General features: G+C 35.7%; 1 protein-coding gene across 5 annotated transcripts in view; it reads right to left on the reverse strand.

Moving 5' to 3' along the window:
* The window catches only part of DCDC1 (doublecortin domain containing 1), a 455963-nt gene that overhangs the window by 18256 nt on the left and 423600 nt on the right, over positions 1-14107 (reverse strand). For all 5 annotated transcript variants that reach the window (XM_072759029.1, XM_072759033.1, XM_072759030.1 and 2 more), the window contains 2 exons: positions 10175-10311; positions 8758-8937 (listed from right to left, as the gene is read on the reverse strand). In XM_072759029.1, coding sequence (XP_072615130.1) covers positions 8758-8937; positions 10175-10311 — 317 coding nt within the window. The remainder of the gene's footprint in view (positions 1-8757; positions 8938-10174; positions 10312-14107) is intronic.

Raw genomic sequence — 14107 nt, forward strand, 5'->3', positions numbered from 1 at the left:
GAGAGAGTGCAGATTTCACCCACTACTTTGAGCAAAGGATGAGTGAATTGAATAACTGAAATTACCCAAGAATACATTCCCTTCTGTAGATCGTCAGAGAAGAGCAGTGGGAGAGTGGTCTCAAATGGAGCTCTAGTCGTTATGTTAGGTAGCAGTCAGTCAGCAGCAATTTGACTCAATACTGTGCATATCAACCAGCTCTGTGACTTAAGATCGAGTAACGGATCCTGACAGCTCCCAAGTCAAAATTTAGGGGAACCAAAGGAACTAATCTATCCTGTCTTCTCTCAAAAGATCTCTCCTTTAATAAGGAGATATAGAAAAAAACAACAACAGGGAAAAACTATGTAAAAACAAAACAAAACTTACAAAAAATATCGGGGATTTATCAAGAAATGGTAAAAGACTTTTCAAAAATGATATTAAATGCAACTTTTGGAATCAGTAATAAACTATAAGGAGGTATAGATAAAAAATTAACAGCAACAACATGAGACTTATGAAAGTATTCTACAACATAAAAAGCTGTACATTTTATACTGTACTCAAGGTGAAGATTTAGAAAAAGATTTATAGCAGGAATACATTTTAGAGTATATCTGTATTGGGTTTTCTCAAAATTCCATAAAATATGACTTCTGTAAATATACACACATACACACACATAAATGAGATGACAGCAGTTTAAATGAAACAAGTATCACTGAGATGTGGGCAGGCGTGATGACCATGATGATGATGATGAAGGTGACAATAATAGCAGTTAACATTTACTGGCACATTTCTATGGGATAGAAACTTTTCTAAAAGTTTCCAAGGACAATCTGATTTCAATCTATGGAAAGACTTATTATCTCCCTTTTAGTGATAACAAAATTGCAGAACAGAGATTTAATATCTTAACCTAGGTCATACAGCTAGTAAGAGAAGGAACAGGGTTTCAAACTGCGATGAATAGAGAGCTAAATGAAAAGAGAAGAGAAGGTGAGGAAATAAAAGACTGAATAGTAGAATTAAAATCTGTCTTGGAAGCAGAAAAAGAGCAGACTGAGTATTGTAGAAAATCAAATCAGTATTAGGGAGGACTAAGTTGAGAAAATCTCATAGGATATAGAAAGAGCATAAGACATAAATTTTATGAGAAATAAGTTATACATCTGGAATGTCAAGACATCAGATATTAAACCTATACATTATTGGTGTTACTGGAGAAGAATTCAAAATAAATTAAACTTAAGCAACTATCAAAACAAAACTTGAAGGAAGCTTTCTTGTCCCAAAGACCTATGTCTTCAGACTAAATAGGCTAACTCAGAACAAGGCAAAGTTAATGAAAAAATGGCTAACACTTAAATATAGCTGAGTTGAAAAGTATGAATTTCAGACATAGGGGAAAATTCAGTTATATTTAGACCTGTTTTCTGCAAAAATGAATGCCAAGAAAATGGAATAAAATATGAAGTTTTTAGGAGAAAAGGTTTTAACATAAGAATTCTGTATTCAGCTGAATTATTACTTTTGGTTACAGGGAACAAAAGATATCCTCATGTATATAAAAGCTCAGAAGACATATCACCCACATACATTTCAGATTATTAAGGAATGAATGAAATTCCTTCTCTATGGGAAAGTCATAATATGAAATGACTAATGGCAAGCAGTGAGACCACTAGAACATGATATAACTGTGTAAAAAATGGTCAGAAAATAAATGAATTAATTTTAAAGTCTTCATAGAGAAAAAAATGCAAAGCATCTCTAAAAAGGGACACGGGCAAGGAAAAGAAAAACGAAGGCATTGTTCCAACTTTCTAGCTATTCATGAGGGCAAAAGATGCTGGTTTTTTTTTTTTCCTATTTTCCTTTGTAAAGAACATTGATTTTTATGACTATAACCACTGCAATAAAACCTAAAATCAGAATAAGAGAAATAATTCATCTGAAGGAACAAACAAAATCAGCATTAAACTTAATATGACTTTATTCTTAGAAAACTGATGTGAATTAAAAGCAAAAACAAAATGTTTAATAAAGAGTCCAGATACAAAATAAATCATAAAACACTGATAGGAATTTTTTGTTGTTGTTGTTCATAAAAATAGGCATTTAGAAAATAGAGTGGGGGGAAATCTATCCTAACTGTAAAACCAATTAAGAATGACAATTATTTTAAAATATGAGATACAGATCTCCTGGGTGGCTCAGTTGATTAAAGATCCAACTCTTTATTTCAGTTCAGGTCATGACCTCAGGGTCATGAGCTCAAGCTCTACATGGGGCTCCCCACTCAGCAAGGAGCCTGCTTGAGATTCTCTTTCTCCCTCTCCCTCTGCCCCTGCCCTGCCCCACCATGTATGCTCGCCCTTTCTCTCTCTCCCTAAAATAAATAAATATATCTTTTTCTTTTTAGATTTATTTTTATTTATTTATGATAGACATAGAGAGAGAGAGAGGCAGAGACACAGGCAGAGGGAGAAGCAGACTCGATCCTGGGACTCCAGGATCGTGCCCTGGGCCAAAGGCAGGCGCGAAACTGCCGAGCCACCCAGGGATCCCCTAAATAAATCTTTTTTAAAAATTACAAGATTTTACAAGAATTTTACTGAAGGACAAAAAATACACACACACACACACACACACATATATAAAACAATGCCACAGAATTCAATCAGGCTGTCAAGATTGAATCTCATAAAAGGTGTCGATTATTATGAAATTAATTAATACCCTAATACAATTACACTCAAAACCCCTGAAGGATGATTTTCAGGTGTTGAAATGTAATTCTAAAATTTATCTATACGCATCAACATGCAAGGATATTCAAGTAAAATTTGAAAATAAAGTACAATAGGCAATTGCTATTAGATATTAAAATATAACATAAAGCTATAATAATTCAAGAAGTATTAGATACATTATATTGTTTAAGAGCAGAAGCTAATAAGAATTCAGTATGTTATAACATTTGTTTTCCAACTCAGCTGGGATTAGTCAGTAAGTAGGGCTGAGATAATAATTTTAAGCCAACAAATAAGACAGAGAGATAGCTTCATTCGAATTTTACACTAGAAGAGTTTCACACAGTTTAAAAAGTAGAGAAAAACAAAATTATAAAAAATGTGAAGAAAATCTGATGAATCTTATTATGATCTCAAGATAGTAAAATACTATCAGAACATTTAAAAGCAAAGAACAAACTTTTAAAATAAATTAATTTCCATAAATTAAAAAGCCCAAAGACACAATGGAAAATTGGAAATTTGTTAAAATAAATCTGATAAAGTTACATGTAATAGGCATATTGCTTTAAAAAAAGAAAACTCGTATCAGTGTGAAAAATACTTCCAATAGAAAAATAGCAAAGAAAAAAGAAAAATAGCAAAGGATTTATGAATGTATATGTATATATAATTATATATAATTACATAATGTTTAATATACATTATATTATATATACTACATAATATAATTTTATATAGTATATATAATATAATTTTATATATTCATTACAGCATGCTTTATGGCAGCAAAAATTAAAACAATCGAAATGGAAACCAATAGAAAACTGAATGAATAAATAATAATCTGTCCATTTGATAGAAGATTACAATGCCATTCAAATAATTCTTTTGTTGAAGAATGCTAAATATATGGGGGGAAAGTTACAACAGTTTGTGAGGTGAATAATGCAGATCACAGAATCACATATTCCATGTGATCTGCTATGATCCCAATGGCAAAAAAGAAAAATCATATCTAGCAACCATAGAAATATATCCACTAAAATTATAACTGGTTATTTGTGGGTGCTAAAATTTTCATTTCCTTCTTGATGCTTTTTCTTTTCCTAATTTTAATACAGCAACTACATGTTTTTATATAACTGGAAAACAGAACAAATGTTATTCAAATAGTCAAAAAATCATAGATATTACAGTAGGTTCACATGATTTTTCCTTGTGATTTTTCTATATTTTCTATAATAATATTCACTGTCCTAGTCTGCTCAAGCTGCCAAAATAAATATTACAGACTAGGTGGCTTATACAGCAGAAATTTATTCCTCCCAGTTCTGGAAGCAGGGAAATCCAAGAGTAAGGTGGAGGGCCGATTTAGTTTCTAGTGACAGGTCCATTCCTGGATCTTTGTTGTGTTCACACACTGTGAGAAGATGGGCCTCTCATTTCCTCTTCTGATAAGGGCCACAAATTCTATCAAGTTAGGGCCCCACTCTTATGACCTCTTTTAACTTTAATTGTCTCCTAAAGCCATCTCTCTAAATATAGTCACACAAGGGGTTAGGGCTTCAGCATAAAAATTTGAGGGTGGGGGCACAATTCAGTCCAGAGCAGTTATTTTGCCTCTCTGCTTGAAGACAGCCAGCAAGTATAACAACTGGGTTTCTATCTGGGCTGGGAGGAATGAGGAACTGTCCTAGAAATACGAATGGGTAAATCTGGGAAAAACTCCTGTAGCATGAAAAGATCCTACACAAAGGTAATTTTCTTACATTTTTCACTACTTTAGCACTAAAATGTCTAAATGAATGTTATTTAACAAACGATATACAGTAAATGCAAAATATGAATTAAATATATAGCTATTTCACTTGGTTTTCACAAAGATCTATCTACATGAGGCAGAGTTAATGAATACACAAAATTCTTTTAAAAATAAATGTGAAAATAAGGCATTTTCACTAAAATATCTAGTCGGCTGATTAACTCCAATTACATTCTTTAAAATTTTTTAAAGGATTTTATTTTTTTATTTGAGAGAGAATGAGAGCGAGTGAGAGACAGAGAGAGACAGACAGAGAGAGAGAGCAAGCAGGGAGGGGCAGAGGTAGAGGGAAAAGCAGGCTGTGTGCTGAGCAGGGAGCCTGATGCGACTAGATCCCAGGACTATGGGATCATGACTTGTGCTAAAGGCAGATGCCTAACTGATGAACCACCTGGGCTCCCACCTTCTTTTTTTTTTAATATTTTATTTATTTATTTATTCATGAGAGACACAGAGAGAAAGAGAGGCAGAGACACAGGCAGAGGGAGAAGCAGGCTCCATGCAGGGAGCCCTACGTGGGACTCAATCCCGGGTCTCCAGGATCAGACCCTGGGCTGCAGGCAGTGCTAAACCACTGAGCCACCCAGGCTTCCCAGGCTCCCACCTTCAATGACATTCTTAATTCCCAGTTTTTCAAACATATCTAAACTTATTCAGCTAAGTGGGCAATCTAAATTGTATGTTTATAATTTTAAAAATTTATTTATTTATTATTATTATTATTATTATTATTATTATTTTGCAATAACAAAAGTTCATAATAAAGGAACAATGTCCTGAGTTTAGTTTTCAATAGACTCCTCTTCTCAGGATAGGGCACATGGGCATCACAGAACTATTGCATATTCCCTGCAGGCATGAGGTACTTGTCTGGACAAACCAGAAGGACCTGTTTCTCATTCTTTTGACTTGCACTTATGCATCCAGAACTGTGTTTGGCTGAGAGAGGACACACTGGTTTTGAGATTCTGTAGAATCCAAGAGATGTTGCAGGGATGGGAGAAGACAAAAGTTTCAGGACCACAGAGGGAGGGCCTGGGCAATCATAAATCAGAGAAAGATGCTGGCCCTGGAGAAAGAGCCACTAACCCTGGAGAGGGAGCCGCCTTAGTGCACTGATGACAGATGAGCCTGCACCAGTCGGAGATGAGAGTTGCTCTAGCAATGTTCAAAGAGTGGGTAGGAAGAATGTGGTTAAATCATCCAGAATAGCCACAGCAGTGAAAGAAGCAGAGAGAAAGTCTGCATTAGAGGGGATTCAAATACCATCTGGGGGTTTTATTACAGAAAGTAGAGTGAAGCACTTTGAAATGTGTTCTGCTCCTCATTTCTCTGGTAAAAGTACCCACCATTGAAACTGAGGTTCTTTGGTATTAGCCAGACTCCCCAGTGAAATGTGAGTCCTACTCTTCCTGTTGTCTATTTGCTTCACACACCGTCCACTCTCCAGACATATTCTTTATAGCCTGATAGCCTGAATGGATACATTCTAATTGATCACAAAGGATCTCATGAAAGTCCCCAAATACAAAAACAGATGGCATTAGGAAAGAAAAAGATAGATATCAGAAAGAACATTAAAAAATAAATAAAGGAAGAAACAATGTGCATAAACTTTCTAGACATTTCTTAAGTATCTTTCTACATAAGAGACCACATTAATCTCCGTAACACATTGCTTGTTCCACGCCGGTACCTTATTCAGAGAAAAATAGCTGCTCAAGCACTTTAGTCTGGGATAGTATAATGGACTGAATTACGCCCTCCTCAAAACTCATAGGGTGAGGCTCGAACTCCCTGATATGCTTATATTTGGAGAAAGGTCCTTAAAGGAGGTAAGTAAGATTAAATGAGGTCATAAGTGTTAGGCACTAATATGACAGGACTGTGGCCTTATTTTTTTTTTTAAGATTTTATTTATTTATTCATGAGAGACACAGAAAGAGAGGCAGAGACATAGGCAGAGGGAGAAGAAGGCTCCCACAGGGAGCCCACTATAGGACTCAATCCCAGGACCCCAGAATCAGGACCTGAGTTGAAGGCAGACATTCAACCACTGAGCCACCCAGGTGCCCCAGGACTGTGGCCTTATTAGAAGAGGACGTAGCACTGGAGATCTCTCTCTCCACATATGCACAGAGGAAAGGCTAGGTGAGGACACACAGCGTGACGTAGTAGCCATCTGCAAGCCGGAGAGTCCTTTTCAGAAACCAACCCTGCTGCCACCCTGATCTTGGCCTTTCCAGCCTCCAGGACTGTGAGAAGTAAATGCCTGTTCTTTAAGCTCCCAGTCTGTGATACTTTGTTGTGGCAGCCTAAGAAAGGCTGTATTAGACTAGTACAGATAGTGTGTGAGGTCCACCAGATGCTTTTAAACTCCCTCTCTCCAGTAGTATGTATCTCTCCCTATTTTTGAGTCCAAGCACTATCTATGTAATGTGATTTATGAATGCTAACAACCATGCGTTTGTGTTCAGTGCCTCTCATCCTTATTAATGCTTTCTCTGAAGCATTAAGATATTGAATCTTACCCATTTCTCAAGTTTCAGCAGAGGTCCTGATTGATTCCTCTGTGGAGCCTTTCTCCATCACCCCAGGTGGGCAGTGTTCCCCTCCTTTGAACTCCTACTGAACTTCCTGCCTGCACTACTAATTTGACCTTTATCACATGCTGTTAGTGCTTTTCTGAGGGGAATGTCAGATCCCTTAGCTAACACCGTTTTCTTACAATCTGTATTCATCATTACAAAATATGGAACACAGAGAAAGGTACACAAGAAAGAAATACCACCTTTATTAGCTCACCAACAATCAGATCATCTGATAAATACTTTCGAAATAAAATACTTCATCTTTTAGTCTAAGTGTATGCATGTGTATGTACAGAATCCAACTCCACATGCTTTGTTATGCTTCCTTCACTTAGTCTGGAACGTTGTTATTATTCTTTCCAAAATTGGTTTTAATTGAGTCATAATATTCTATTCTATGTACTATAATTCATTTAACCAACATCCCATTGATGACTGCTTAAATTTAACTTCTAATTTATCTCTGTTATAAATACCCTGTGATAAATATTCTTACCAAACAATCTTTGCGTAAATTCATAAAAAATCCCTGGAATAAAGTCCTAGAACTCTTTCTGAGCTGCATCTCCTACTCTTTGCACCCTTGTCAGCTTCCATGAACTCCTCCGGATCAATCTACTGCACTGTCTTGCCTTTCCCTTGAACCAACATCTTATTTTTATATGACTTCCTCTTGGCCCAGAAAAATTATATGAAAATATTTCAGAAACTAAAAAAGCCAATTATTTGAGATATTACCACAAGATGAGACTTTTTAACAGTCTATCAAAATCCATTTGTTAGTTGCCTAAAGTTTTTATGTAAAGACTAAGACAAAATGTCAAATTTTAGGATTATATTGACTAATTGATTTGAGAGAAAAAGAGAGAGAGAGAGAGAGGAAGAAGGCATAGGCAGGGAGAGGAACCGAGGAAGAGGGACAAGCAGACATTGGACTCAATCTCACAACCCTGAGATCATGGCCTGAACTGAAACGGACAGTCGGAGGCTTAACCGACTGATCCACCCAGACACTCCAACTATATCCTTGATATTACAGAAATAAATGAACTGCTACTCATCATTTCCTTAGTCAATGTTTTAACTTTGGAAAGTGGAAAGTTTGCCACAGTTCCAGCACTCTGGGTAGTAAGAATTTGATAATTTTTCTTAAGAACATTGTTTTCCCTAAAGAAAACATATCTAATGAGTAATTCCCAATGGGGAAAAAAAATCACTCTTGCGAATCCGGTTTTTTTCTTTTGTTTTGTTTTTTGAGATCAAACCAGGTTTTAAACACAACAGGAAAACTCCTTACTCTTTGGAAGTTCAGATTTTACTCTTTGGCTACAGTGAGTGCAATTATCATTGGTGTCTCCTGGCCAAGTGTCATATTCTAATTCACATACATGTCAGACAGCACTGAGCTCCGCATTTTTGCACATATAAGCTCATTTAATCATCATATCAACCCTGTGAGGAAAGTATTATTTCCATTTTACAGATGCGAAAATGAGGCTTAGAAAGGAAAAATGATTTGCCTGACCTTACAATCAAGAAAGACCAGAGCTGGGATTTGAATCCAGGCCTATGAAGCAATCTCCTTTCACACTGTATTTACCTCTGAAATGGTTTTGCCCCAAGCATAAGTGCCATCTTCAGGTCGGCCTCCATTTAGATAAATCCACACTCGTTTTGTGTTCGGTTGCTTATACAGGCTGCTCTGCCTGAGTGCTATACTTTTAGTTTCAACTGGAGAATTTCTCTTGGATTGCAGTTCTTGAACTGCAGAAAGGTGCGCCTGGTAAGAAAAGCCCAGAAAATACCACGGTGAGAGAACTTCCTGGTAGGTGTGTGCATGAAGAATGTGATGAAAACAGAAATACTTATAATTGCAAATTACACTTTAAAAATTTTAGGAAGTATATTTCCCTCCCCTGTCACTGACTCTTCTATAAACTCCCCTTGCTTCTGTGAGTCACCAAAGGCAACAATAACCATTACAGTAATAATAATAAGCCACTTCTTTTGGCAAAACACTTAACTTTCATTTATAATTTGGAGAGATGAATGGAGATGTGTTTTTGGATTTCTGTGTGGTGTTTCTCCTACTGAGCAATTTCTCTGCATCTAACAAATGAGTTTTTGATTAGAATCACAACATCATTTTCTTTAACCAAGAAATGCTTAAGGGAATGTGCATGACTGTTGTTTGAATCTTAACTCTCTGTCTTTTAAAATACAGCAGCCACCCTTATACTTTGCCAGATCCCTGCCAGGCAGCTTTTCATCCTACTTCAAGCATGTCCTAGTTCAATGCTTTGCATTCATTCCCTGGTCAGTGATTTATCCTGCTCAGCTTGGCAAGAAGTCATATTTCTAGCAATGTCAATTTCTTTTTTCTAGTAACCTTGACTTGGGCACACGCCTAAGATATAGATTGAACACATTTCACGATTTGAGAAACCCTATTAAATAAGAACATATCATTTTGATGAAAAACTTCACAAAGCGAAAAGTTTTCCCTGGTCTCTATCCCCAATCCTCTCTCAACAGCTGACCTTTCTCTTCTCGACTTTTTTATGTCTGGCAATCCTGACTGATTAACCAATTGGAGTGAAACAGCTTTTTGAATTCCTCACTTCTGAATGTCTCCATTGCAATTAGTATTTTGCTCCTTGCTCTTTCTACATATTGAGACATACCCTTAGGAGTGATGAGCAATGAAGCCATAAGGCTCAACTTGACTACACTTATTATAATTACCTTTGTACATATCCACTGGGCCTTTTTCTCTTCTTTGCTAAGGTCATAATTTCTGGTCTCCATTCAAACAAAACAGACTTTCATATGAGCTGGCTGTCTTTTAGATAACTACTCTCCAAATGCCAACTCAATGCTTGGCATATGCTTATGTGGTCATAACTGACCAGATGCTAAGGATATATTAATAGCATAATTTTAAAATTCAATACTATGCTTTTAAAACCTTATTAAAGAGGCAGAGTCTTTAATGTCTGGAGTCCTGAAGAAAGTACCTCTGTATGTCTTATGAGTTCCATGAGTTTAATTTCCTCTTGAGTCTGCTCAGTCCAGCCTCCTTCCACCACCACCGGCTGCACAGGGCTTTTGTTGGGAACCATAGCGGCTGGCTGACATGCTGCTACTCGCCGCCCTGGGGAAAGAAGTCCCTGGTAATGTTGTTTCTGAAGATGGGCTTTCAGATTTCAAATAAATTGGTTTGGCATTCTATGCATAAATCATTCCACTTGGGAGCATAGGCTAAAATACTAAATATATCATAAAAGCAAAGATGCCTAAGGTAATAATATCTAACAATGCCTCTTCATATGGAAGCTTGAGGCTTCAAATAGCCAGGATATGCATATTCACTATACAGACGGAAAAGAAAGATAACATGCTGACTTCCACACTGGCCCCAGCCTCTCTTGCACGATATGGTTCAGTGGTAATTTAGTCAAATAGAAACCATGACCTATATAGCCCATCATCTCTTCCAGTCATGGAACATATGTTTTGTTCTCTTCACTAATAATAAGCCTTTCCCCAACAATTAGCTTAGCAGCCTGGGGATTAAGTACTTCTAAAATAATATTAACCCAAGAGACAGGAGGCCTTTTTTTCTATCTAATAATACCCGCAAGCACGATTAGTTTCTGACACCTCTGCTGTGCCCTTTAGGTTGTTAAAAAGCTGTGTAAGAGAAAATATTTATTGGAATACTGTACTCCAAAGAATAATAGGCATAATTTAATAAGTGTGTTGATTTGAATGTATACATTCTTTCAACTAGTCCACTTAAAATCATTATAAAAGATTTAAAAATCATACTTAAGAAATTGGTTTTTCCCCATGTTGAAGATAAACTCACACTGAGTCTCATACTGATCTCTAAACTTTTTAAGTAAAAGTAATGCTTTCTTTTGCATGTTCCCTCTAGAAACTTATGTTGAGCACCAGCAATCAGTCAGGCATTGTGCTAGACGATGTAAATACAAACATGTTCAAGAGTTAGTCCTTGTCTCTAGTTTGTTGGGGGAAGGCAGATGTCAAGGAAATGATTACACCAATAATTGATTGCAACTGTGCTGTCCCAGAGAAGTATAGAGTCTATATAAAAGCACTAACAGGGGTTACTGCCCTGGTCCGAAGTGCCAGAGAAGGCTTCTTTGCTAAAGTAACACTGAGGTGGATAAAATAATGGAAATACTAACATGAAGTTGAGTCCTAATTTTGTTGCCAAGAGAGCCTTAGTGTACAGATTTTCAGCTCATAACTACAAACAAAACTCTTTGAAAATAATTTAGTATTTGCAGAGAATAAAGCATTTGCACTCCTTAAGCTCAAGTTGGTGGAAATAGATCCAGCAATAAAAATAAATGGCAGCAATGACTTTTCAGGGAAACCAGAAGTCTATGTACCTAATAAGTAAGCATTCTGTGCAATTTATAGATGTGGAGAAAACATAATTGAATCAGTCAGCCAATGAGTTACAGTGGCAATGCCATTAGATTACACGTTTTAGAGAAGACCACAGTGGTACGAGAAAAATACGTGACACAAATTTACGCAAACATAGTTTTTAGCCTACTCTATTCATAAAACCCAGACAACGTTAATTTATGACACATAAATATTTTATTTATAGTGCCTTTGAACACTAAAACTTTGCTCAACTAAAGAGAGCTCAGCAATAGTTTATCATTTACACTCTTGAGAGACAGGATTTGAATGTAGGAAAAGAGCAAAACGATTATGTATTATTTGTTTTTTGTCAAATTGCTTCTAATGGTCTTTTAAAAAAATGAATGCATTTGCGCTATAATTTTCATAAAGACAAATTCATCACAAAAGGTTTTGGTTCAAGGAAAGATGTTCATAACAAAGTACTATTTATGTAAGTAAGGATACAAATTGAAACCAAGCAAAAATGTATTGATTAAATTGTTTTTTATTTTTTTATTACATTCTCCATATATTCTATTTTATATCATATGAGATCTGGGGAAGTAATGATAATAGCTAACAATTAATAGGGAAAACTAGAGAACATGACTGCTTTGCTGTATTTCAAACTATAAATTTCATCCAGACAGCTCCCCCAAAAGTCTCTCCATCCTGTTTCAGCATTATCTATGCCTGGGAGGGTAAGTCTGCCTCATTTGAGGTTTTAGTTGGAAAAATCTATTTAGCTCTCACACTAAATAAAATGCTCCAGCACTGCCTTTATATGTAAGAAAGGTGATACTTTGGCCTCATCTGCCATGCCTTCATTTCATTGATCAGTTTTTAGGATCCCAAGTCAGAAAATGGGCTGCCTTCTCAGGAACCCTTATTCTAATACTTATTGAGTATTTATTATGTGCTACGCATGCAGTAAATACTTGACATTTGTTGTTTCATTATAAAAACCCTATAAAGTTATTACTGGTATTGTGATTAGTACTAGCAATGACCATACTTACAAATGAAATGTAAAATCAGCTTAGCACAGTAGTTTGTACATAGTATATGCTTAATAAACATTTGTTGCATTCGCCAATGGCTATAATGATGGAAAATAATCTACTTAGCCCTTATTTATACCTCCTCTTTCATCCAATCCTCAAGAAGCTCATCATTCAACAGAGACTGCAGTTAACTGAACTTTGACTTGTTCTTATTTATCTTCATAACTCCAACAACTAGAAAAGTTCTTCCTTAGAGTAGGTATTTTATATGTGTATATTGAATTTACATTTAACAGCAGAAAATATAACAGTCTGTCAGTAGAGACGAGATTTATCCTAGTACTAAATTCTAAGAGAAATTTAATTAATGGATTCCTCCGTAATGGGCACCATCTGACCAAATAGTTTTCAAAAGTGATATTATAGGTGATATCAACTGAACTTTAAATGCTTTTTTATTAAAAATGCCTTTTTAATACTTAATTATAATAAAAGCTGAAGACATAATATTAAAATCAGAATATACACTAAAGGCAGCCCTGCTGGGTGCTATTTTCAGTATGTTGCCTTTTATTGATTTAATTTGATAACAGGAATAGACCTTAGAAAACTCATTGGGTTGAAATTCTGTTCATTCTTTAATTCAATCATTCTACAAGTATTCACAGAGCAAATAAGAAGGTTGTAGAATTTATAATGTGACATAGGGATGACAGTCACATGACCAGGTAATTATATTAATGCGAGAATTCTTTCGCTAAGAACTGAATAATAGTCATTTCAAACCAGAGTTCTGTCTAATGCACTTACAACTAGTTGTGTTGCTTATTGCAGTAAAATTCACATGCTTTTGACAATTTTGACAACAGAGAGTGCACATACTTACGAGTTGGAAATCCTGTCAATGGCAGTTACAGAGCCTAAAATGTATTCTTTTCTAGACCATAATACACTGTTTCTCCCCAAAAGAGAGAGTATTCAAGTGCTAGGAACAGTATAAGATCTGGAACCTAAGATTCTGTGACAAAGAGAATGAAGGAAGAAAACAAATATTGCCAATTGATCACTTTGACTATGAATAGCATATCTTATGCTGCCTAACACCAAGAAGCCCTTCTGAGACATTGATATTGACCTTTGAAAAATTTAGTACTTCCTCATTTAGATTATAAAACAAACAAAAACCCAAACTTATTCCCCAGCAATACCCAAAGAATAGACAGAAAGTTTTGTTTAAGGACTAATTCCAAAGCCCACAAAATGTCAGTTCAGTGACTGTTTCAATCCCAACACAAGAGTTATATGACCCAGACACTCCTAATTTTTAAAATTTACATATAATTCATGTGATACTCACTTTAATATAAAATTTACAAATATAAAACCAGTACTGAAAGGTATATTATTAGGTTTTAGACTTGCTCAAGTGACTTTTGTGACACAATATTTACAGTACTCAGTCAAACATCTGGTATCTAATAGTAGGAAAAAACTTCCAGC

Source organism: Vulpes vulpes, chromosome 5, assembly GCF_048418805.1.
Source record: "Vulpes vulpes isolate BD-2025 chromosome 5, VulVul3, whole genome shotgun sequence".
Classification (NCBI taxonomy): domain Eukaryota; kingdom Metazoa; phylum Chordata; class Mammalia; order Carnivora; family Canidae; genus Vulpes; species Vulpes vulpes.